Raw genomic sequence first — 26,731 nt, 5'->3', positions numbered from 1 at the left:
GGGAGAACATACAAACTTCACACAGATAAGGCCATGGTCGGGAATCGAACTCATGACCTCAGTGCTGTGAGGCAGAAGTGCTAACCACTTAGCCACCGTGCAAAAATCATGGCGGAATATCTTCCCTTCTCATTTTTATTACATTTTAGCAGGTGGTCCAACTCAGCACCATCATAAAAGCTTACATCTAGTAAGGGCTGGCTTGTTAGTCACACCTAACAAGACCTTGATAGACAGCTGCTAAGACAACACAAGGTAATATTTATAAACAAAATCATAGAATAGTCCTGCACTCGGTTAATCAAAACAAACAGCCTTTATAGTTGCCATTTAGTGCATCTGATTTTAATTGCATTTTATTGGTGTTTGAAGCATATAGGTCAATGTAGGACTGGCATATATTGCAGTACCCTAGATGCTGGGATACAAAATATGAACCAATATCTAAGGACAAGGACTGACAACAACTGTCTTTTTGTTTTCTACATATAGATCATTTGTATTTCCAAGTAGCTTTTACCATACATAATATGGGACAAACAGAGCACACTTATTTCTTCTCTTATTCGGCCACAACATGTCATGGCACACTAAGACATTAAGAAATGAGTAAACATCAAAGATGCCTTTATACAGGAAGACTACTGCATCTTCCACCCATGGGTACCAATGATCTGTAGGCCAGCCTCAGCATATTCAGTGCCAACAACTAAATCCAAATCACTAGCATGGGAAAAAATTTAATTGAAACTTTTTGAATATCCCTCTCCTCTTCTCCTAATATGGAGACACTCTATCGCCTACAGGGAATTCATCTATATTTTCTCCGCAATGGCTTAAAATGGTTAATAAGTACTTCCGTCACATTTTAGGACAGCATGCACCAACTCTTTTTTTTATGGCTTTTGTGACAGATATCAGCTATAAGATATAGATATATATATTATATATTCACACTTGAAGGCACACACTTTAACCCAATTAACTCTTTGCACATCATGTACCTGTTTGGTGGGAAGGAGGCGCAAACTCCAGATTATAAAACAGTACTAGCATTGGATAGACAAACATTTTGAACCACACAGAGCTTGCAGCGAACTAGACCTGTGTGTTTCCTTGAGCCATGATCAATTATAAAAGCAAGAAATACTTTATTAATGTGGCTATCCATGAGAATTTTGAAAATACACACTAGATGTTTGGTACCTACCAGGGCACACAAACTTTTTTTTCAAATCGTCTCATCATTGTCTGAAGCATTGGTCCATTCCTACACATTTGGAGGGAATGATCACCCAGTTTTTAACTATATTGCAATTAATTGGACAGATTTCCAGTGTTTAACTCTCAACAAGCCCTTTAACAATGGTGTTGGGCAAACCCATTAAACCTCTAAACAAGTCATTAGATAAGTTCTTCACTCCTTTATTGCTGCCAAGTTTTAAATTGCTAAGGAATGGAATATGCAAACTTCATCAGCTACAAGCGTATTGCTTAATCATATCTGGCTCATAGGGATAGATTTAGTAAAAGCTATATAAAAAAAAAAAAAAAAATAGAAGTGGAGCTGTTGCTTATAGAAACCAATCAGATTCTTGTCATCATTTATGTCGGGCATTCTATAAAATAATTGCTAGAATCTGTCATAGGATATGGCCATTTTGGCATCAATTTAATAATTCTCACCTTCCTGGTACAACTGTACTGTCAGAGTTTCAGGCTAACCCCTCAGAAACCTTTTCCCTAAATGATCCATTTCCTCCTTGTGTTAAGAAGCATATGCTATGTATACAAAATTATGTTTCCCAACATTGCTACAAAAGTTTGTTTCAGACAGCATCTGCTTTTGGCCACACTTGATTAATATGCAGCTGTAGCAATAAGTTTACTCTACATTGACACCTGTTAAAAAAATATTTAGTGATTTTATTACACTATGCTTATAATACATTAAAACAGTCTACTATGACAAAGTATTTCCAATCTGACAATAGTTGTTTGGTGTAGTGACAGAAAAACAAAATCCTGAATGCGTGCTGCATATAAATGAAGAATTGACCGATTTCACTACTAAAATATTTCAACCGACTTCATTGTATGTTTCTGACATTGTGAAAATGTTTAATTTGAAAGGTTCATCATGATTCTTTATCACAATTAACTTATTTGGTGGAGAACCTAGGTCAGACATTGCTTGTCCACACCTAGGGCAGTGATGTTAATTCGATAGTGGTGGAGACATTTTTGCCAGTATGGAATTAATGTTAGAGTGCCTTCAAGCTACAGGAGTGCATCAGTCACAACCCATGAAAACCAAGAGGGCTGTGCCTTCCTCCATTGCAGCTTACAACAGTGACAGAAACAAGAGGGTACGTTTATAAAGGGCTGAGATGGATGCCAGAAGTATTCAAAGGGATACAAGCTCATGAGCAGTTTGTGTACATAACATGTATAATACTTTGTATAGAAATTACGATGATAGAGATAAGTATATATTATCACAACAGCAGTAAGTTGTATAACTCTGCCCTGACATTGGGGTTGGAAAGCAATACCCAGCACACAATGCTGTATGTCACCCAAGTTGTTTTGTCTACATACAAGCAGAATGCTTTTTCCCCCTCCATAACCCCATTTTGTGCAGTACACTATATAACACAGGGGTTAGGCCAAATGTGAGATTCTCTTTGCGACAACAAAAATGTGCAAGATCTTTCTGCAGACATGCAATCTCAAATATACGCCAAGATTTACACACAAACACCTGCACTTTACTTATACTTGAATGGGATAGGAAATTGCATTTGTTCTACAGGCTAAACACTTTAGTTAAGTGATGAATGCCCCATCAGCCAAGCAAGTACCTTTCAAGCTTTAACCCAGCTACTCTCCTAAAAGATGTTTTGTTTTTAGTTTCTAGTACTCTTAAATGTTGGTAGATCACTCAAGATACCCAAAGATCTGAGAAACATTATGTATGCTGCATTGAGCAAAACCCATCATCAGTACCAGCATGTATATGCCCAGATCTGTTGTACAGTACTAGTGTGTTGCCGATTCATAACTTTCACCTCTCATGGCAAGATCAGAAACTCCAATTCAGATGTGTACCTTTGTTCTGAAAGGTCATAAACATAAATCTAGGCCAGGATTGCCTACTGTCCCAAGTCCTCCTGAAAGTGTAGGCCGTTCCAGGGCTTAATGTAGCATTTCACAACAGGCCCTGCCTCTCATTATGCCCCATACTGCACTTGCCACATGAACTTCCCTCCAGGACATTCAAGCAGGCGTTTAAAAAAAAAAAAAAAAAAAAGTCATCAGTTATGACCTAGGCAGGATTTCCCAAACCTAATCCCCATGTCCCTGTAATAGTGCATGTTGCTATATCTCCTTGCTGGACCATAGGTGATACGATTTTTTTTTACATGTGACCTGTAAAAACTGCAGTTCGGTAGCCATGTGGACTGAGAAGTCCTGGTCTAGGCTCTTCATTTTAAGTCTGCTTTTAATGGCCATCCATACATTTTTCCCATTGCTAGTTTTGCTATAGGGACATTTTGGTCATGTATTGTACACCACATTTAACAGATCACTTTGTAGGCAGGCTGAACAGCCAAAAACCCAGTGTTTTCTGGTAGGCAATAATGGCACAACATATCTAATTATCAGCTGCCACATCAGATTTGTACCACTCTGGTTTTGTGTATATGCTCATATAGTTGAAAAGCAAAAGGCTATCAAGATTAGCATGGACAGTTTGCTTTACGTTCTAGAAAATCTTGTGTCCAACCCCTAACATTGTAAGTGTCAAACATTTACAGTTTTGTCAGACAGCAGCAGGCCAAGCACTAGTCAAGTTGGTCACAGGACACCATCACTGGGCCAAATTCAGCACAATAAAAATATAACCCAGAGCAAGTCCACTGCATTGTAATATAAGCATATATAGGAAAAACACTATAAACAGTTTTGTGCAATACGTTTATTTATAGCAAAATAAACAAAACATTCCAAAAATAACACAAACCCCCCCCCCTCAACATTTTGTACAATACACATTAGCCCTCACTTATCATCATCATCTATTTATATAGCGCCAACATATTCCGTGGCGCTTTACAATTGGGGACAAACATAATAAACTAATAAACAAACTGGGTAAAACAGACAAAGAGGTGAGAAGGCCCTGCTCGCAAGCTTGCAATCTATGGGACAATGGGAGATTGTGGTGAGGTTAAGTATACATTTTGCATCTTGGCCCAGCCAGACTGCAAAGGTAAGGTGACTCATAAGCTAAATGATACTCAATCTTTGGGATTAAACATCCCTAATTGTCACTTAGACAATATGTAACTTTATATATGAAAGCTAAAATAACTGGACAAAGATGCATGTATATGTGGTAGTACATCTGTGTAGGATTGTATGGCTGCCTATGCAGTCCTTGTACTACATCACTATGCCCATCACTGGTCCAAGTCTTGTACACTGTTGACCAGTCAGTATTCTATAGTTCCAATATAAATTGCATTTCAGATCTCAGCTAAAATAAAGTTAAGGAGTTAAATTCTCTAAATAAACTGTTTTTGAACCAGTAGCACAATGTAACCGAAATCAATTATACAAAATCACCAAGTCGTTAATGTCCCTGGAACAGCAGCTTACACTCCGGTCTCTACAGACCTACATTGGTAATGTCACCAACACCTGACACGTCCGGATTGTACCAAGCAGCGATTAGGTCACCTCGCAGCACCTGAAAGTGAGAACATGACTGATGAGAATATATCTATATATATATCTAGATCTATAGATATAGATACACACAACTGTTTCTACACTTTAAAACACATTCACCCCTCATGTATATGCTGATAACGAGCAGCACTACACACACTGCGCTATACCCGACATAGCGGCAGACATCGTGCTGAACAGGACACAGTCTGTCCCAGCGATTGAGGATAGAACCAGCCCAGGTGGGAGCTGGCACCGAAGACATAGCGCCGGGTATTATCTACCTCCGTACATTACACGCTGGGGTACGGGCACACCCCGGCATGCCAAGAAATGGAGGATCAACCTGCAGACCTAGACCCACCCCCCAATCACACAATCACACTGACCTTCCAGCCTGCACAGAGGAGGATTAACCGCGGGACAACCCTTAAATAACCTCCTACAGACACGCCCCCAGCAGACCCCTCCCACCGGATAGTTAGGTTAATGGACACTTAGAAACGAGGCTTGGAACGCAAGAGGAGGCGGTAGTTGTTTCCTGTACGGACGGATGTGACTGCAGCATGTCTTTGTCATGTACCATGACATAATCATTAAGATTGCCTTTTAGCTGTACAGATTGAATAAACTTGTGGAGGTACTAAAATAAATGGATATAATAATTGCAAATAAAACTTTTATGTATCGTTAAAAAAATCTTAAATGTTTGAATTACATCTTTCATGCACTTATAGATAAGATGCTTTGTCATGTTTTACATGTGGAGTAGCAGTTGTTTTCTATGCCGTCTGAATGCAGACATGTTAATTAAAATACGTGTGTTGCATGGAAAAGATTCTATTCTTTCCAAACTCCTAATTCCGCGCACTAAATCCTTTCATATCCCTGTACAGTGGCACTAGTGACATAATAGGGAATGATAACTGTTTTATATGCCATCTGCATGCAGAAATGTCAATAAAAATGCTTGTGTTGGAAAAGACCCCATGCTTAATATAATGACTTGAAGATAGGTACGCTATAGTGAGGATATATCCAGATTCTCTGTTGATATCATTCTCGGCTCACACATATTAATTGTTTCCTTTGGCAGATACTAGAACTGAGCAATAAGATTTTGAGAAAAATGGAAGATGTAAAAAGCAAGATGAAGGCAGCATGCTCCAATATCCCAGACACATTTATCTTCCTGATCATCTGCAAATTCATGAAAGATCCAGTAATTGCACCAGGTAACGTGTGCAGGACATATGATGAACTAACCTTTATAGTTGTGAATTAATTTTCTCTCTTTTATGCCGTTGAAAGGGGAGAGGTTGGCAAGATGTAAGATAGGCTTCTAATGCATGTAGTGTCCCATTGGCAGTCAAATGTCAGATCTGCTGGTGATTGTAGACTGCTCTTGTTTTCTTTCCTGTCAACAGGGCCGGACTGGCCATCTGGCAAATGCCAGAAGGGCCGATGGTCAGATGAGCCGGTCCGCATGCTCTTCAAGCAGAAGCACTCTGCGCGCTGCTCGGCAGACGGAGAGTCAGTGACTGCCGCCTATGCAAGTAATCACCTGGGATGGCACCACGTGACAGGTGATTACCTGCATAGGCGACTCCGTTTGCTGACCAGTGCGCAGAGTGCTGCTGCTTGGGATCAGATGTAACCAGGGTTGGACTGGCCCAGCGGGCTACCGGTTAAACCACTGATAGGCCCGGCTACCGTACGGCCACACCCCCTTTCACCAGTGGACGGAGCTTACCTGGAGGCCCCTCACGTCGTCCCGCTGCTCAATTGCGATCGCAATTGAAAGATGACTGGCTGTCACTGACAGCCAGTCATCTTTCACATGCGATCGCAGCTGAGATCATGTGACACGCCCCCTCACCCTGTCAGCTGATGTTCCCGCACCGCTGAAGGGAGAAGAGCAGAGAGGCTGCAGCAATCAACTTTTGGGTAAGTATTAACCAGTTGTTTATATTCCAGTGAAAAGGGGTTATATACCACCGCACTAAGTATTCTTTTTTATTTCCTAGTTATTTGTTGTTTATTACTTATCCAGACTGATATTTTAGTCACATATTATAATGATATCATATAGCTGGATTGGTGCACCTCTACATGTAAAATATAGAGTTTGGAACATGTATTTAGAAGAGGAGCATGCTTAACAAGGGCACTCAGTAATAATCATTTTCCACATTAAAATATACCTTTTATTAATTACATTTAAAATATAATATTCCCATCATAAACCTAAATGTCGTAGGCAGCGAAATAATAAAAAAAGAGAACAAGTTATGAAAATACAGATTTAAAATAAAGATCTTAATGAAATGGCATTTGATGCCAAGCCTCGCTATGTTATATTATTATTGTGTATAGAAGTGAATATCGTTTATTAATAGTTCTCATGTAGTATAAATCCAGAATTTACCAGAGTATCAGTAAATAAATTCAGATTGCTGGATGACAAGGTTAGTATCCATGCTGTTGACCATTGATGGAACTCATTTCTCCATTCTTATCATAGTCAATAACACTTTTAGTATACCTATATTGAGGAATTAGTTAATAGAACTTATATTATTTATTCTATAACAAGTTCTCCTTAGAGGGTAATGTGGGTTATTTCCATTTATTCATTATGATTTGTTACTAAGTAACTAAGACATTTAGTCTAGAGAGAACTAGATTTCTCTTTGCCACTTGTATCGTGCTGGTTATCACTGGGTAAATATCAGGCCCAATTAACACTCTAACTTTGGATAATATAAATTTCTATTATAGTTATCTCTTAATTCATAAATTTTGCAATTCAGAGTGTCTCTATACAATAGGAATGGTATTCCTCTAATAATAGGATTATAATTTATTTCTCCATTCTTAACATCAGTGGTGATATTAATCAGTCATTAAAAGTTGTGTCGAATCAATTGATACAATAACTGATTATCCTCTAAAATTAGTATAGGTTGAGTGCTATTGATTAGGTATAAGCTGTTACTATTTACACAGCAAACTCGAAGTTTGCCTAAGTTAAAGCGAGTAGCGAAACGCGCTTCGGCGTTCGCCTCGCTATGTTAGAATAAGATCTCATGCTACATTTATGATCTGTTGTGATACATTATAATCCTATTACCAGAGAGGCATGATACTGCTCTATAGGGATGCAGAGGGACATTGATACCGCTCTATAGGGACGTAATAAATGTGAATCATATTAGCAGGGGGGGTAGCGGGATATAGACTACCCGATGTCTGAGTGTTTACCAGCTATGATATTTACATGCTTACTGCTAGCACCGGACCAATGATGATAGAAGATATCTAACCCTCCTTAAGTTACAATGTTAATCGGATCTATAGAGATGCATTGAATTACAACCCTATCAACCAAGGGATAACTAGAAATAAGAATTTGATCACCTGATGCTAGAATGTTGATTAAGCCATGGCGTTCATATAACTAAATCTGGCATCGGATTAGTGACACAATAGGAAATTTATCTCCCTAGGCTACAATAACTTCGAGTTTGCTGTGTAAATAGTAACAGCTTATACCTAATCAATAGCACTCAACCTATACTAATTTAAGAGGATAATCAGTTATTGTATCAATTGATTCGACACAACTTTTAATGACTGATTAATATCACCACTGATGTTAAGAATGGAGAAATAAATTATAATCCTATTATTAGAGGAATACCATTCCTATTGTATAGAGACACTCTGAATTGCAAACCTTATGAATTAAGAGATAACTATAATAGAAATTTATATTATCCAAAGTTAGAGTGTTAATTGGGCCTGATATTTACCCAGTGATAACCAGCACTATACAAGTGGCAAAGAGAAATCTAGTTCTCTCTAGACTAAATGTCTTAGTTACTTAGTAACAACTCATAATGAATAAATGGAAATAACCTACATTACCCTCTAAGGAGAACTTGTTATAGAATAAATAATATAAGTTCTATTAACTAATTCCTCAATATAGGTATACTAAAAGTGTTATTGACTATGATAAGAATGGAGAAATGAGTTCCATCAATGGTCAACAGCATGGATACTAACCTTGTCATCCAGCAATCTGAATTTATTTACTGATACTCTGGTAAATTCTGGATTTATACTACATGAGAACTATTAATAAACGATATTCACTTCTATACACAATAATAACATAACATAGCGAGGCTTGGCATCAAATGCCATTTCATTAAGATCTTTATTTTAAATCTGTATTTTCATAACTTGTTCTCTTTTTTTATTATTTCGCTGCCTACAACATTTAGGTTTATGATGGGAATATTATATTTTAAATGTAATTAATGAAAGGTATATTTTAATGTGGAAAATGATTATTACTGAGTGCCCTTGTTAAGCATGCTCCTCTTCTAAATACATGTTCCAGTTGTTTATATTGTTTGTGCTCTATATATTTATATATATATATATATATATATATATATATATATATATATATAATATATATTGTTTACTGAGGAGCATCCATAACTTGTAGTGCTGGGTGAACATTACATATGACAAGAAGATGCAGAAATAATCAATAGTAACTTGAATTTCACACTATAAAAGGTCTTTTCCCTGAAGTGTAATCTTCTAGTGATATAATGCTTGAGTCACTCTTTTGTTTCTCTATTCTGTTGAACTACATTCCTCACTGAACTTATGAATTTCTGCAAATCAATACAATATATACATATATATATATATATATATATATATATATATATATATATAGTTCTGACAACAACAGTGGCAATTGACTCTGCTCTGTGTTGTAGTTGGGGGTATAATAAGTCAGAAGACCAGGCAGAGCAAAAATTATATGGGGAATTTTGCACTGAACGCATAATGTGAGATATGTGGGAAACGTCCGCAGCCAAATGCAGAATAAGGTGAATATGTTGCAGAACAATTTTGAAATGTTACTTATGTCTAATGAATATATGTTTATAGTGCTAATACAAAAGGTTTGGCTGCCTATAGAGGATTCCATAATTCTTTAATTTTGAGTTAATCTATGTCTCTGCATATAAATGAAATTATATTAATCTGCACATCTCCTTTAAATATATGAGAACATTGAGCTTCCTTTCTTCACTGCCTGGGAAGTGAGTTGTTCAAAATCACCAGCTATAATATATACAACACTTCAGGATGCTGAATGAAGAATATATGCAGATTGTCTTTAATTCTGCATTCTGTGTTTTTCAGTCTTTGTCTAACTGACTGCTGCCTAAGGTTTGTGTTTGTATGAGGAAGGTAATATTCTTCAGAAAGACCAGGGAGTTGGCATGAGTAGTCCTGGCCTGAACCCTGGTACTGAATCATATATATTTAACATTCTCTGAGAATGTAGAGGAAGCACCCAACCTTGTTTTAGGTACATAAATGAGCCTTCTGCCCTCATTACTAAGGGAAATTAGCAGATTTCATGACAGGATATATATATATATATATATATATATATATATATATATATATAATGTGTGTGAATTGAGAGGACTATTGCAGGCATAATATGAATCGGGGACACTTGCGTGGCATAACATTGGGGGCACTATCGTGGCATAGCATTGTTTTGGGGGCACTACCGTGTGGCATAGGGGGGCTGCCTATCTATACTAAACTATAGGGGGGCTGCCTATGCTAAACTATAGTGTGGGGGGGCTGCACAGAGAACACTATAGGGAGGGAGTGATGGGACCTTTAATGCTGAGTTGGTTTGGGTCTATAATTAAATGTGGGGCTGAGTGTGGGGGCTATCTATTAAATGTGAATATTAATTATTTAATGCTAGGAATGGTCGTGGGAAATGGATGTATTAAACATAAATGCTAATAATTTATTGCTGGGACTGTTTGGAGGGAGGGTAATAGGTTTATTTATTAAATGGGAATACTATTAATTTAATGTTGGGGTTGATTGGAGGGAAATAGATCTATTCATCAAATGTGAGCACTATTACTTTAATATTGAGGCTGGAGAGAGGCCTAATTATTAAATGTAGGTGCTGTTTATTTAATGGCAGGGATGTTTGACGTTTCTAAATGTACCCATTATTTTTTCCAAATAGGGCCCTCAACATTCCAGAATCTAGACAAGCCGCAACTAGAGAAACCAGCAGCCACAGGTGGTAAAAGTGACAACAACAGGTAGGACAGTCTGTTAAATGACCTGAGTCTAGTGTAGGCTTGGCTAACCTGTGGTACTCCAGGTGTTGTGAAACTGTAAGTCCCAGCATACCCTTCCAGCAATAAGCTGCTATATATTGGCAAAGCATGCTGGGGCTTGTAGTTTCACAACACCTGGAGTACCACAGGTTAGCCAATCCTGGTCTAATGGGACAATCGTGATTTTTGGTGACTGTTCTGCCCAATCTAAGGGGCAGGTCAAGACTGTATTTTTTATACACACACTGCATTCCTTATATACTGCACTAAGGTGCTAGCTGTCCTTCGTGGACTGACCACTCCCCCTCTAGTGTCTGGTCCCGCCTCTATGATGGCTGATCACACCCCCTTTGCTGGGCCCCTAGTGTTGCATTCCCCGGTGGGCCCTTAATGCCCCAGTCCGACACTGGATGTAACAAGTTAGTGTCGGTGTCTATAGTGTATGTCTGTGTGGCTATAGTGTGTGTGTGGCTATAGTGTGTGTCTGTGTGGCTATAGTGTGTGTGTGTGGCTATAGTGTGTGTCTATGTGGCTATAGTGTTTGTCCGTGTGGCTATAGTGTGTTTGTGTCTGTGTTGCTATAGTGTGTATGTGTGGCCCCATGTTGCTATAGTGTGTGTGTGGCCCCATGTTGCTATAGTGTGCGTGTGTGGCCCCATGTTCATATAGTGTGCATGTTTGTGTGCGCGCAGTATTTTAATATAATATGTGAGGGAAGGGAGGATCTTAATATAGTGTGGGAGGTAGGCTATTTAACTGTGGAGTGTAGGTGGGGGCTAAATATTTAAGGTGAGGTGAAGGAACCTTTAATTTAATGCTGGGGTGGTTTAGGGCTATCAATTGAATATGGGACTGATTTTGGGGAGGAGGGCTATTTATTAAATGTGAATATGAATTATTGCCGGGGATGGTTGTGGAAAATGGCTATAGTTATTAAACTTTAATGCTATTTAATTTATTACTGGGACTGTTTGGATGGAGGGAAATATATTTTGAGTAAATGGGTATACTGTTAATTTAATGTTGGGGCTGGTTGAAGGGAAATAGGTCTACTTATTAAATGTGAATATTGTTATTGTGGGGACTGGAGGGAGGCCTAATTATAAAATGTGAGTGCTATTGTTTTAACACCGGGGCTGGTTGGAGTCTTCTAAATCCCATGTACCCATTTCTTTTTCAAAATAGGGCATCCAATATTCCAGGATCAAGACAAGAATTAACTAAGCTAAAGAAACCAGTTGCTACAAGTGTTGAAAGTGACCAAGACAGGTAGGAGAGAGCAGGACAGTCTGCCAACTGTCCTGAATCTCGTGGGGCAGTCCTGAATTTGAGTGACTGTCTCACTTAGTCAGGATTTGGTCCGACTGCAAGGACAGTTGAGAGGTATGTCCCGCTTCACAACGTACTGCTTGTGAAGGCAGAGCTGTGTGCTTCTAACAGTAGTGCCTGTGTATTTGTCTAAAATGATAACCATGTTACATAATAGGGGTCCTGCTGTCTTAAATACCTTGAGCCTTAATCCACCTCTGGTTAGGGGAAGGGAACTAATAGTTGCTCCCAGTTCCCGGACAGGACACAGATTGCAGAGCAAGCCGAGGAGCTCTAAGTATCACAAGATTTGGTAATCTCGTGAGACAAAGAGCTTCCCTGCTCACTCTACAGGAAGTTCCCACCCTTATGGATGTCAGTAGCACCAGAAACATAGATAAGTACAGTGGGCTGGGGGTGTCGTAATGTGCCTGGGGGGATGGCGTGATGTGGCTGGGAGGGTGTGATAAATGTAATGTTTTATTATAATGTATGTATCAATCCCCCATGTTGGCCACACCCACAACACAATGTGGTCACGCCCTTTTCAGCGCCGCCACATAGTTTCTTTCCTACTGGAACTGAGATGGGCCTGTGTACTTTAAATGCCAGGGCTTATTTTTAGTCCCAGTCCGGCTCTGCCTGTCAATCACCTATTTTCAATTCGAGCACTGTTGAAACATCAAGCATTGACATACTGATCAGTACTAATTAACATTTAAACTAATTTGCTGCATTGACACCATTATTGACGCTTTCAACTTTCAGTGGTTAAATGTTAGGTAACTATTGTGTCAGATGGTCTAATATGGGGTGCTTATCTATTTTTGAATAATACTTTGCATCTGCCTGTGGTGTTATGAGGAAATCTAATAACAGGAGTGCTATTATTATCCAGAGCACCCGGAGGAAACATACAGACTCCTCACAGATAAGGCCATGGTCAGGAATTAAACTCATGACCCCAGTGCTGTAAGGCAGAAGTGCTAACCACTTAACCACCGTGCTGGCTACTTCATTTGCCCTATAAACCAAACTACAACAGTTCTGTGTTAGAGAAAGAAAATACATATTTTGTTTCTGTTCACAAATGAACATTTTTACTTTTGTAAATATAAGGTAAAAAACAAGCCCCTTGTGTGATTTCCACCCGTTTTACCTGCATCTTAGCACAAGGCAGGTTACAACATGAAGTATTACTTTATATATGCCAAAGGAAGTGCTGGGTACTCAGACGGAAACATTGCAACTCAACAATTATATACATATGAAAGTGATAAATTAGTACAGTGGTGTACAGTCATGACCAAAAGTTTTTAGAATGACGCAAATATTGGTTTTCACAAAGTTTGCTGCTTCAGAGTTTTGAGACCTTTTTGCCAAATGTTGCTATGGTACACTGAAGTAAAATTACAAACATTTCATAAGTGTCAAAGGCTTCTATTGACAATTACATTAAGTTTATGCAAAGACTTTTAATGACAATTACATTTATTACCGCATACATATACCTCTCAAGATACTCATGAAACATTACCTACAGTTTGGGCAATTACAACTAGCAATATTAGTTAATTCTGATGTGACAATCTCTCATTTCCACTCAACAGATTTATTTGAACTTTGATCAACAGAACTATCAACATCGAGATTCAATCTTCCTCTTTGGTGTGCCTTTTATCTTGTCATCATTGTTTGAAAGGTTTATAGTCCATTTGCATCCATTTTGTATTTATTCTAGCATAATATTGTATTATCACTGGTTTGTATATATATCCTTGGCATTTATTTATCATCTGAAGGCTAATACAAGCGCAAAGAGACATTCTATGTTTTCTATATAATTGATTAGTCAAGGAGGGATACCTTGGTCTTACTGCTGCTGTAAATTAGCTTATGTAGCCTAGTCTGGTCGAGCACAATGTATAGAACATTATCCAAAATTGTGAGTGAGCCCACTCCCTTGGCTGAGAAGCAACCCCACGCATGAATGGTCTCAGGATGCTTTGTTAGCATGACACAGGACTGATAGGTAGCGAAAATCAGAGAAAATGACTTTACCCCAGTCCTCAGCAGTCCAATCCTTGTACCTTTTGCAGAATATCAGTCTGTCCCTGAAGCCTCCTTCATGAATATTTAACCTCTCACATTGAAGTTCTTGATGATTCGATAAATGGTTGATTTAGGTGCAATCTTACTAGCAGCAATATCCTTTCCTGTGAAGCCCTTTTTTGTGCAAAACAATGATGGCTGCACGTGTTTCTTTGCAGGTAACCATGGTTAACAGAGAAAAAACAATGATTTCAAGCACCACCCTCCATTTAAAGCTTCCAGTCTATTATTCTAACTCAATCAGCATGACAGAGTGATCTACAGCCTTGTCCTCATCAACACTCACCTGTGTTAACAAGAGAATCACTGACCTGATGTGAAAAATAATATTTGTGTCAATTCTCAAAACTTTTGGCGATGACTGTACAGCAGTTTTGCCACCTTGATGACTGAGAAAGCCATGAATAAATTTCTGCATGTGGTCAATACAGAGTCATATGTGACGGGTGTGAAGAAAATTATGCGACAACTAAAATGTTTTCTGCCATTTGTCATTTTTTTGTTTTGATTTTTAAACCCTGATATGTTAAAAGGTCTGCTATACCATCCATTGCTACTAACACAGCAGTTTATTAAGTGATTCAGGTCAGCAGCTAGAACTGTAGGACAGACTTTCACAGTAATATGGTAGAGTATATAAACCAACTTCTGAATGATTTACATAGTAAGGATAAGTCTAGCAGCCGCGTTAAGTATAGAACAAAAGCAGGGGAGGCTGGTGAGGAGAAGGTTACAGTAATCAAGATGGGAAATGATAAGTGCATGGATAATGGTTTTGGTGGCATCCTGGGATAGGAAGGGCCGGATGCGGGCGATGTTGTGTAGTTGAAAGTGACAGGATTGGGCAAGAAATTGAATGTGGGGTCAAAGGAGAGAGAGGAGTCGAGGGTGACGCCCAGGCAGTGGAGTTGGGGAACAGAATAGATGGTGGTATTTTCAACAGTGCTAGTGTGGTCAAGGTGAGCTGAAGATCCAGAAGAAGGGAAAACAATGAGTTCATTTTTGGCAATATTAATTGTGAGAAAACGTGAAGACATCCAAGAGGAGGTGGTGGAAAGGCAGTCGGATACACAAGAGCGGAGAGAAGGGGAATAATCAGGAGAAGAGAGGTAGAGTTGACTGTCATTGGCATAAAAGTGATACTGGGGAGCAAAGGAAGTGATGAGTCCACCCTGGAAGGCGGTGTACAGCGAAAAGAGTAGAGTGCCAAGAACTGAGCCCTGAGGGATTCCTACAGACACTGCAGAAGGAAGGGGGGTGAGGAAGAACCAGAAGTGGATACAGAGAAGGAGCGGTTGATGAGGTATGAGGATGACCACGCATCCTTCTATAGTAACTAGAGTTTGTGTAGACCCCTGCAGTGTTCTCCCTTGTCCCTGCAACTTTAGCTTTACTCCGACAGACCACAATTATATACTAACTCAATGTAATGTTGATTTTAGTTATCCATAATGTGATAACTTAGCTAAAAGATTATTATTAAATCATTTCCTTAAACATAGTTTGTGAGGGTATCATATCAGTTTAATACACCGAAAGGTATGTGCAGTGCTCTCCTACAGTACCCACTATAAGTTAGTTATTAAGAACTGCACTGCCAACCTTCCATGTAGAAACAAAAGTCCCATTGTTTAAATGGTCATGTGGAAGATTCTGTAGTTAAAAAAAAAAGACAAATGTCCTTGAACATCTGCCTATTCTAATATGAACTGGCTAGATCGATCCATAGGAAGACCAAATAAAACCCCAACAAGGCAGCTGCCATTTTATCCTTGTTGTTAAGAAGTGTGGAGGGGCTCCTTCTTGACCCCTTCAATGGCAATCAGATGAATTGTCACCCCAATAATTATGGATGTCCACACTGTATCTTACATGAAAGAAAACTAATCTGCATTAAAATCCCTATAATGAATTTGCCATCTCCATAACCTGACTGCTCTTACAGTGAAGAATCCTTTCTGTGCTGATGGTGAAAACATCTTTCTTGCAGTAGAAGTGGATGTTGCCTTATCACCTTCACAGTACTAAATACACAATGCTCATTTAACTAATCTTTGTATTGAACTTGGATATATTTATAAATACTAACTAGGTAATCGCTAAAGCGCCTTTTATTTTAATGTAAACTATTCCAAATTGTCTAGTTGTTCTTTATAATATAACCCCTTCAATCCAGTAATTAATATAAAGTTCAAGAAATTAAATTATCTCTTTCCATTTTCTCCCTTTCCAGCCTGATTACCTAGAAAAGAGATGAAGCTCCTTTTTTGGAATGGTAAGACTGGGGATGTTTTTATCTATCTAGATACATTTTAATTCTCGTACGAAGCCACATACTGTATGTCAGTGCTCAGCAATGGATCCAGTCTGTCTTTTCCATTATTATTATTATTAAGACTTCCCATCCGGTCATTTCAAAGTGAAAAATCTAAAGAAGTATCAACCCCCCACCTATTGTGCATGTAGACATCCTGTTATGTCCTGTTGGAAAAACTAATAAAACATATTTATTTTTTTCTTGAAGAATTTTATAAAATGTTTTTCTTATGGTGATAGCTGGTGAAAAAAAAAAAAAAAAACTATGGTAAAGAAGTCCATTTTAAACCCAGTGCAATGGAATAGAGACCATCTTGGCTCATTCACATTTCTTATTCCAGTAACAAGGCTGCTGAACATTTTTAATTTGGCTACTGCTCAAAATCCTCCAGGGCACTCACAATCTGTACATCATGCCACATGTACTGTTCTCTAAGACAGCAATAATTCATGAGGTATAGACAGAAATGTGAAACAATGTTGCCGGCATCATTTTCTTGCCTTCCTGTGTCGTGTTTTACTGCCCTCTGAGTGGGCAGCACACGTGGCACACCATAGAGATCAATGGCTCTCTAGCCTGCATCGGGTCAGCCACTGCTGTCTTGCATTTGTTTGGGACATGATGCAAAAATCACTCATCTGGAGAAGAACTAAAAGTGAATTAAAAAGCAACATAGGATCCTTGTTGTATTTTCTAATCAATCAGCAGACTGGAGGCTCTTACATTTTATCCCTCGTAAGGTCATGTATACATTTTTCACCTGTGCAAACTGGTAAAATGGATCCTATTGACTAATTTTTTCTTGCATCTAACAAGACTGTGTCATGTGTAAATATCTTTCAACTCCTGAATTAGCACAATGTTAATTACTAACTTGCTCAGCAGGAATGTACTGTGTTGATAGACTGTAAGCTTGCAAGCAGGACCCTCTTAGCTCACTGTGTGTCTGTATTACCCAGTATTGTATTAGTAGTGTTTGTTCCCAAGTGTAAAGCGTTACAGAATATGCTGGTGCTATAGAAATATGATGATGATGGGTGGAATTATACCTAGAGGTGTGGCCTGTGATATCACAGCAACTTACCTGACATGCTCTTATTTCAAATCATGGCTTTTTATCCTGCACAAAATCCTATTAGACAGATGTGAGGTGTTGATTCAGCTGTCTCTAGTGGTGCAGGGATGTATAAATATTATATTAACAGTTGCATTGGAACAATGTATTTTACTGTCCTTCCTCATATATGCAGGTTTGGGTGTTTGTGGTTTTTCAAATCAAGTAATGCCATTATACATTAAGGAATTGTTCAAATTACATTTTTATTTGTTTAACCAGTTACATTGGCAGTGGCCATCTTTCTATTTACACCTGCATCTACAAGTGCAAGCTTAGCTTGGCTGAATGTATGGTGGTAAAGTGCCTTCCATAACACCTACCTGGTGATGCCCTTAGGTCGACCACCCAGCTGTAACTCAGTATTTCCAAGCTCAGGATATTATGGGTAATTTACACAAACAAGCGTTCCCGCATATGCACGTGTACTTTTGATGAAACAAGTGTGACACATAGGTGGCAGGTGAAGTGGTGCACAAACATTTTTTCTGGAAATAATAGGCTCCAGGTGGTAAATAAATTATTATGCATTTATTTATATGGCAATATATAGTCTTTAGTCTTCACATAAATCACAGTAACACATTTGACTCCTAATGCATTAATGTGGCCATGGGCATCAGGTAGGTTAGACCAACAAACAAAAAACAGACATAATAAAAAATATAGAAGATTAGCAATCGTTTGTAAGGCACAAATGGATACCATGATCTAGGTATGTTTTGTTTTTTCCATAGAAATGTATATTTATGGAGAGCCTACATGAACTGAGGGCTCTACTTCTGAAACAGACTGGAAATCAGGTTTACAACCATATGGAGAAAGACGAGAAATATGACACTTTAATGATTCACGTCCATTCAATGAGGAATTTATAGATGCTTAATTAGAAGATCCAGCTGTTTTTTTCACGAGGAACGTGTCACAATATAGGCATAGTATGCAATGCCTTTTTTATCTCCCAGATCATGAAATGTCACCGTTGGACCTGCTCCAACTCCTTCCAAAAAAGGCAGTCTAGCATCCGGATCTTCATCTGTCAGTTGAACTAATTTACCCCCTGCCTGCAGGACTCGCAGGGCTTCCTGCAGCAGTAATCCTGCCGCCTCTCTTCCTGACCGCAAAAGAGCATCAGTGGTACCTTTATCCAGTACTAGTGACACACTACCTGAGGGAATGTCATACAGATCGGTGACATCACCTTCAACATATTCCAGACGGGACTCGTGATGTTTGGGTGCAGCAGGATCTCCTTTTATGAGGCTATTTTGCATAGAGAGAACGGCCGGTGTTGACCGATCTATGCAGGTTATCAGCAAGGGGATGTGCGAGTCCTGAAACAGACCGAGCCCGACATCTGACGTGCCACAACCCACGTCCAGCACATGCAGGGGTGGTCCTGTGTATTTCTCAGGTGCCATTTCATGGATAAGTGACAGCAGAAAGCTTTTTAGATCTTCATAACCACAGAACCAGTCAAAATGTGAAAAGCCGCTGCTGGATTTACTTGTATAGATGTTATCCCAAGTTACACTGTCACCCATATTGTGCCGCAGACTCTCTGAAAAATAATTACATGAGACAGAAGAATGATTTGAATTTAATTGTTCTAAATTAATAAACACCTCTATCTGGCAGTGCTCTGTGGGATCATTACTGACCCAATTAAATACATTAAATAATTGGTGCATAATTAAACATATTACATAAAAATAGAGTTTAGACGCCTTGAGATAGACTACTGGAAACAGAATGGTGTAAAAAAGATTCTCTTATTGTCTGGTAATTAGTATGGATGTAAAGTTTGCTGCAGTCATTAAAGCTGCCCAACAACCTAGAAAATGTTTTTCATACATGACCCCCTTACTCCGGTACAAGACCCAGAGGCTGCTCCATGCAGTCGTTCTTACGTGTGTCTCTCTCAGCCGTGGCCAGAAACCAGGGGTATTTGGGGGTGTGAGCGGAGGACCAATGACCAGCCAGGCAAGAGATTGCATAGTATGAATGTGCCGCTAAAATTTTTTGTTAAGTTGACCACACTACAGCAAGGTTAAAGGTTTGCTTCCCAAAGTATGTAGAATTATGCAGCCAAAACATCCCCTTAATGCAGGACTATATTGTGTCCAAATTAACACAATTTTAATCAGCTTCAGATCAGGTTGAACTAAAGCAGAGACGAGGGCCGCTGGTGAAGGCTCACTTGTTGCTCATTACTGGTCTAGTACAGTCTCATAGATACAACGAGCAAGCTAGAGGAGTGCCAGAGTTTTATAAAGGCATTAACATCATGCCTGGATTATGATACTTATTATTTGCTCTAGGGTTAAATCTTGTGGTAGGTTCAGATTTAGGGTTAGGGTATGTAGGGGTCAGGATTAATTACAATATACCAAAAACAGTAAAGAGATGTTATACATTATACACAAAATCTTCCATAAAAAACAAACCCATAATCAGTGTATGAGATGTCATTCAAATACTATATAAAATGTATAAAGACAATATAGAGTGGGTGTGGTACGTACTAAAATAGTGTTTTCCTCCTTTAGAAGAGCTGGCCATAAGTTGTTGCTATTCAGGTTTTTGCTCTGTTAAGAGTGGAAAGAAAGTGCCGATATATGTATGTTGACATTAGCATGCATGTGTAAAGGCCTATAAATATTAGTGATTTTCTACACATTACTGGCTCTATATAAATAGCTGATGATGATACTAAAAATGGTATCGACAGTGTCCCAAGGGTAAGTATTATTTTGTACATTTATATATTGAAAACAGGTGGTAAACTATAGTCAACATACTTCACCACAATATGGGTGATTTTTTTTTTCCACTTTTTAATTATATTAAGGTTGAGATTAGTTATACTTACCTCTTTATTTAGCCTAGGAGATCTTAGGATCACCTTTGTCATGTGACTTGTGGAATAGAAACTGCAGGGCTGAGATAAGTTATTCTGTTCTCTCCATTAATAGACAAATATGCTGTATTAATGCAACACCACATGTGCCCACTTTCATGGATAGAAGCATCCAACATCCAATTGACTGCATTTTCCAGTAAGTCCTGAAATGTTGCAGTTTTTGGATGCACCCTTATCAATAGTTGCAGAAGTTGGTAAAGACACAAAGGGGCAAGTCAATTAGGCACGAGGTTCAGTTGGAACTAGCAGGATGTTTCTAGTAATAATCTTCCCAAATTTTTGTTCAATGTTTTCTGTACCATAATACCAGTTTTGTTGCATGAGGTTCCGTTGGAACCTTATAGCTAATTGAATCAGCCCCAAAGTGTAACAAAGTAAATAAATAGGCAAATATCTGGCACAGGATCTTTTTTTCTAAATTGGTATTACTGAAGCAAGTCTGTAATACCAACCTCCGTTCCTTGAAGTGCTGGCATTTGTCCCAAATGTGTGTACTAGACATTGACGTAGAGATGAACACAGGAAGCGGTGAGGCCTGAACATCAGGAATAATGGAGCGAGACTTGGCTGTGAGGGAAATATAAGATATATTCATTTTTAATCCTATTCAGATCTGAAACCATCAATCACACAAATGCTAAAATTTATGTCATCCCCATATTTAACATTGTGTATTAACATATTTAGTATATTACTTCTCTCAATAATGAGATTGAGTCATAGTGAACCAATTAGCTATATTCTTAGCAATATTGGCTCAGCACACAAAATGGTGTCCTCCAAAGGCAACAACTTTGTGTATATCATCATTCAGTATATCATTTGTAATGCATACAATAAAAATTACAGTGGTTCCTACATTATTTAATCTTTTGAGACAGATGCCAAGTTCTACACATTGTACCTGTAACAAATCTAATACATTGTAGCATGTTATAAGCACAGCATATTGGAGCAGGGGACATGATTGGAGCCATCTAAAACCGTAAACCCAACCAGCGCACTTTTCTGCTTCCCCACAATAAATCTTGCTACTCTGGGATTATGTTATAGCAAGAACATAGCAACAAATGAGATTCCAGTTATTTATCTAGTACAGTGGTGGGTGAAGGATGACCAAGCCTTCACCTGCATCCCCTCCAGTCGGGTGCTCACGATTTTACCAGAACGGGTGCAGTTAACTTTCGCAGCACGTGACCTCCTGTGGTATGCCCGGCAGAGGGGGTGCACTGATCTCTTCACCTAGTACAGTCTAGAAAATAGCTGGACTTGGATTGTTGCTATGAGCAACACCTCCATTTTTCCTTTTTAGAAGTTTTAGCAAATCTACTCCATTGTGAAAACTGCCCATTTGATGACATATCAGAACAGAACACACTAGGACTAATTTTGTGAGCAGCTAATTAACATACCAGTGTTTTTGTAGGAAACCCCTGCCAACTCCAGAACATAAACTCCACCCAGCTAAGGCCCTGGTCATGAATCAAACTCATATCCCCAGGTTGAGGAAGAAATACTAAGCACTGTGCTGACCTAAACATCAAGTTACATAATTGTGCAAAGAAAGCAGGAGGAAAGAGGGCCCTTCTAGAGTGAGGTTACATTCTATAGGGGAGAGGCAGACACAGAGGGAGCAGTGGTAGGATGGCAGGTAGGCCTGTTCCAAAGGCTGGGCAAAATCCTGAAGGCACAAGTAGGAAGAGGTAGTCAGTGGGGAGGTGACGCACGAGTCGTTGGCAGAATGAAGTGGGCAGGCGGTAGTGCGTAGAAATGAGGTTGGAGGAGTTGAGAGCTTTGTGAGTGGTGATTGAATTGGATTATGTAGAGTGGACCTTGGAAGCAGAGATGAGTGATTTTGGTTTTCAACATATAGTTTAAGGCGGCGCCGAAACATTGAAGAAGAGATAGCCGCCAGACAACAGACAAGGAAAGGGTGAAAGGGGAGAGGTAAATTTGGGGGATGTGGGCATACAGGTGTTATTGGAGGCCAAAGGAGCTGATAATGTCAGAGGGAAGAAGTGTACAGAACAGAGGACAGGAAGGTGGTGTGGGCAGGAGTAAAGACAGAGGCGTTTTGTAAGATATCTACTTAACCAGGAGTGCACAGTGTCATTGGGTCCAAGGGGCAAGGGTGGTTATTGGTGTAAAATGCAAGCCAAATGGGAAGGTGGGAGAGGCACTTAAGGGGAGATGTCACTGTGAATGGAAATAATTTGAAATAAAGCAAATAGCAAAGTACAGAGAGGAAGTTGAAGGTTGCGATGAAGCAGCAGTGGTTGAAGGAAATTAGAAGATTCAAGTAGGACCGTAGTGGCTCGGTTTAGAATGCCATGGTGCACATGGGGATCACCATAAGCAGAGACAGTTAGGGCAGAGGTACAGTAGTGACTGTAAAGGGAGACAGCGTGGTCAGGGCAAGAGGCTGGTGCTTGAGAAAAGTCCAGAGATGTCCACACCTGGCAGATCGCAGGTAGTTTAATAGTACTAGAGGTACTTTGCCACTAATGAGCAGCCTATAATAAGGACACCAGAGTGATAGAAATAAGTGGGAGAAAAAAAAATAAAACAGATTGAGAGATAAGTTACTGCATTATCATGACATTGGGGATGGATGCCAGCAGAGCAGGTGGGTGATCTAACATGCATAGGAATACTATATGCATTAGGGATGATGCTGGAATATTTAACTGCAATTTGTAGAATCTGAAAATGAATTTTCAGCACTTGGGTACAATTGGAGTATACTATAAATTGTATTACCCAATTTTAGGTAATCTCACCCATACAAATTGTAGAGATATATCCAAAGTCATTTTTCTCCACTATAACATTAGCTGTGTTCTGATGTGCCCACTGTTGCTTCTCTTAGGGAGACAAGGCTGTAGGGCAGTGGTGCTCTACTCCACCCCTCAACCGGTTTTTTTCAAATCTGTTTGTAGAAACAGGTGGGATCGTTACGGACCCTGCAAGTTAGATTAACTTACTTGTACATGATTAAAGAAATCCTGAAAACATGACCTGTTGGCAGTACTTGAGCACCTCTGCTGTAGGGGGTCATCTCTGTGTTAAAGATGACTAGTAGAATTTGGAAGTGTAGGGCAACATTTATGAAGACAGTTCCCAATTTAAAAGGATATCTGTACCTACAAAGCATCTTTTAAAGCAGGCTGTGCAGCTAATAAGCCCATGCAGATTAAAGACAGCTCATGCCTAGTGAACACACCCTACAGAAAGATAAGCCTTTCCACCCCCATTCTCCTAACCCTTGAGCAGAAAAAAAAATAAAAATAAATATATATATAATTTTCCGCATTATGCCAAAGTGGGAATTCTGAGCCAACCCACATTATGCACCAAATTTCAACTTTGAGAACGGCCTTCCTTCAACTCCTCTACCTCCCAGGAGAGCTGTAATATAGGTAGGTAGCACGCAAAAGTATTAGGCTTATTGCAGGGCAACTCAAAGTACCCAAATTTAAATACAAGCAGCACAAACATCCCAGGACTGCAGTCAGTAACCCAAATCTTCAACTACAATTTAGACTGTTTTTACTGTCCAACTGGCTCAAACTCCTTCATAGATGGCAAATGTATATTAAAATTTACTGTAGTAATATGGTAGCACAAGGTCTTTTACCACAATGTAACTCAGGCTACTTTGACTACATTTGATATTAAAAAAATATTAATTCTAATGAAGTTGAATATGCAACAAAGTACACATTTAAAAATCTTTCCTCTACAAACTTTATTACCAAATGCTTTCCTATAAATATATATACACATTTGGCAAGGCTAAGAAATTTGACCATAGGATATGTTCTATATACACACACTAACATGTACAAGATACAAGTAGCCCAATAACCTGATCACAAGAGTATCAGCTGAAAGTAGAACACTTATGCAGGGACATGCTGCTGCTCTTATTGGAAAGGTGAGGGGATTAGTTACTGCTGGCAGTATACATTACATTTGTTAAAATTTTATATATTAAGTGCAGTTTACCTTCATATGAATGATTTAGTAAAGTTTTGGTAAGAAATTTTATGTTTCATCATTCCAAGTAGCTGGATTTGTGGTGAAGCCTTGTGCTACCATTTTACGTTTGTTGCCAATACACATTTGTCAATCATGGAGGAGTCTGAGTGAGAAATGTAGAATAGGGCTCAATTTGAAACCCCAGCCCTGCTTTTTCTACAGAAATCTGACCAGCCCCCATTAACCTTTTCACAGGCAAGAGTGATTGTATCAGAACGCAGTTAGTCAGAAGCTGCTTAAAGTGGAGCTGGGCAGACACCACAGAAAGTGTATGCAGTTACTGTGCAGAACACACAACAGCTGTCAAATATCACATTAGTGTGTACACTCACAATCATGTTATTGTACCACAGCACACGGCATCTGTTAATCTGGTTTTATGAACTTCCTAAAAATTACAAGCAGTGTCAGGCAAACATGAAAATGTGTATAACACTCATAACCAGCACTGTAGGCAGATCTCTAGATTGTAGACAATCTTTTTCAGCAGATGGTTGAGATAAAGAGCACAGAGCTGAAGGTAAATTTGTAGGTGTGTACACAAATCTGCATTATCTGGACTTTGTTGTGTGTAAAATAGTTACATGAATCACATCTGCAGCAACTCTTTAGTGTGCATCTAGCTTTAGTCATAAGGCAGACTTCAGCATAATAATCTAGAGCATACCTACTGCAGAGAAGTGTGGCCTTCTAGAAAATATATAAACACACTGTTTTGATAATCATAATTTTATTTATAACATACATAATACATTTCCAGAATATAAGAAACATTCAGGCTTACAACACAAAATTAGCTCACTGTGGTGAAGACAATTCTAAATATTTTAGGATACTGGATAGTAACTAGACATACAGAATCTAGACTAACCAGTCATGTGCTTTAGGCCTTGCACCCATCTGTATCAAAGTACATACATTAAATTGAGCTGACAATGGAACCCATTTCCAACATCCCCTTATCCACCTCATTACAGCATAGTTTCACATGCAACCCGCTACATTTTTTTGCTGTCAACTCATGTTGAAAGAATTGATTTTAAATGGCATGACTGCCACCATACCTCCCCAAACACACAAGCTCCTTACCTACCACAATTTCTTTAGTTTGTGGAGACATTGGTATTTAGATATCTAAACACAAGTATCTGGCCTTACAGGCTATACAATAAGACCATTTATGTACATGCTGCATTCAAGTATCTGTCACCAGCTATATTTTAGGAGTTATCCCACACACTTCTAAAAAAAATTGAAGTGCATGTCTTAAGGTAGTACTGTCTTGCCAAGTAATTACATTCATAATCAAGCAAGTCGTTAAAATCAGCAGTTACATTGTTATACAAACCAGAATAAACGGTTTAATAAGGTTCTTTGAACAGCAGCCGAACCTTGGTTCTTCACATAGATACAGTACATTTATAGAGGCATTAACACATCCAGATAGTTTAGACCGCAACTCACAGATCACCTGAAAAGGAGAACACGAATTATATTAGACTTGGGGAGAACGCATGATTTCATTCATTACAAGCGCGGTCACACTATACTTCCCACATGAGTCTCACCAGCCCCTCTGATGTATCTATTGCTAGAGTAACCATGCAGTATTACATACACAATGACCTACATAGTGCCAGACATACAATGAGAAACGTGTAGAGCACAAGACACGGCTACAAGCGGATTTACATGCACTCAACTTGTCCCAGCGATTGAGGATAGAACCAGCCCAGGTGGGAGCTGGCACCGAAGACATAGCGCCGGGTATTATCTACCTCCGTACATTACACGCTGGGGTACGGGCACACCCCGGCATGCCAAGAAATGGAGGAACAATATATAAACCACCACCGCCACCAGTCTTGCTGGTCAAAAACATGCAGAACCCATATAAGCACTAACACGATGCCCGGACACCCAGTACCTTCCCTGCCCACCACAAGAATCCCTTTCCCCCTATCCTACTAACCTTCCAACGT

General features: G+C 39.1%; 1 protein-coding gene, 1 long non-coding RNA gene and 2 other non-coding genes across 8 annotated transcripts; 1 reads left to right on the top strand and 3 right to left on the bottom strand.

The window, feature by feature from the left end:
* Positions 1-4,944: 4,944 nt before the first annotated feature.
* LOC142104705 (small nucleolar RNA SNORA57) lies at positions 4,945-5,077 on the bottom strand. The gene has a single exon (XR_012679648.1). It is a non-coding gene; the product is annotated as a small nucleolar RNA SNORA57 (small nucleolar RNA).
* Positions 4,959-19,008, top strand: LOC142104101 (uncharacterized). 3 transcript variants are annotated; one of them, XR_012679512.1, is made up of 6 exons: positions 4,959-5,377; positions 5,834-5,972; positions 13,853-13,910; positions 14,513-15,657; positions 16,588-16,629; positions 18,523-19,008. It is a non-coding gene; the product is annotated as an uncharacterized LOC142104101 (long non-coding RNA). The 3 variants fall into 3 exon arrangements; XR_012679510.1 differs by lacking the exons at positions 16,588-16,629; positions 18,523-19,008 and having other exon boundaries at positions 14,513-16,131; XR_012679511.1 differs by lacking the exons at positions 13,853-13,910; positions 16,588-16,629; positions 18,523-19,008 and having other exon boundaries at positions 4,964-5,377; positions 14,513-16,131.
* Positions 18,302-26,724, bottom strand: CSKMT (citrate synthase lysine methyltransferase). 3 transcript variants are annotated; one of them, XM_075188586.1, is made up of 4 exons: positions 26,442-26,724; positions 26,098-26,220; positions 21,161-21,275; positions 18,302-19,346 (listed from the first exon to the last, which is right to left on the bottom strand). In XM_075188586.1, exons 3-4 carry the CDS (start codon positions 21,249-21,251, stop codon positions 18,694-18,696), a joined length of 744 nt encoding a protein of 247 aa, XP_075044687.1. In that variant the 5' UTR covers positions 21,252-21,275; positions 26,098-26,220; positions 26,442-26,724; the 3' UTR covers positions 18,302-18,693. The 3 variants fall into 3 exon arrangements, with proteins under 3 accessions (XP_075044687.1, XP_075044686.1, XP_075044688.1); XM_075188585.1 differs by having other exon boundaries at positions 26,098-26,724; XM_075188587.1 differs by having other exon boundaries at positions 26,141-26,724.
* Positions 26,451-26,583, bottom strand: LOC142104704 (small nucleolar RNA SNORA57). The gene has a single exon (XR_012679647.1). It is a non-coding gene; the product is annotated as a small nucleolar RNA SNORA57 (small nucleolar RNA).
* Positions 26,725-26,731: the final 7 nt, after the last annotated feature.

Source organism: Mixophyes fleayi, chromosome 10 (genome assembly GCF_038048845.1).
Source record: "Mixophyes fleayi isolate aMixFle1 chromosome 10, aMixFle1.hap1, whole genome shotgun sequence".
NCBI classification, from domain to species: Eukaryota; Metazoa; Chordata; class Amphibia; order Anura; family Limnodynastidae; genus Mixophyes; species Mixophyes fleayi.
The sequence above is the reverse complement of the archived record's forward strand: the minus strand, read 5'-3'. Positions and strand labels throughout refer to the sequence as shown.

What these genes read in the sequence shown, in the direction of transcription:
- CSKMT (XM_075188585.1), bottom strand. Translation starts at nt 21,251, where the DNA reads ATGTTCAGGCCTCACCGCTTCCTGTGTTCATCTCTACGTCAATGTCTA. An exon ending in CAGCACTTCAAGGAACGGAG is followed by an intron (nt 19,347 to 21,160) that starts GTTGGTATTACA and finishes ATTATTTTTCAG; the next exon opens with AGAGTCTGCGGCACAATATG.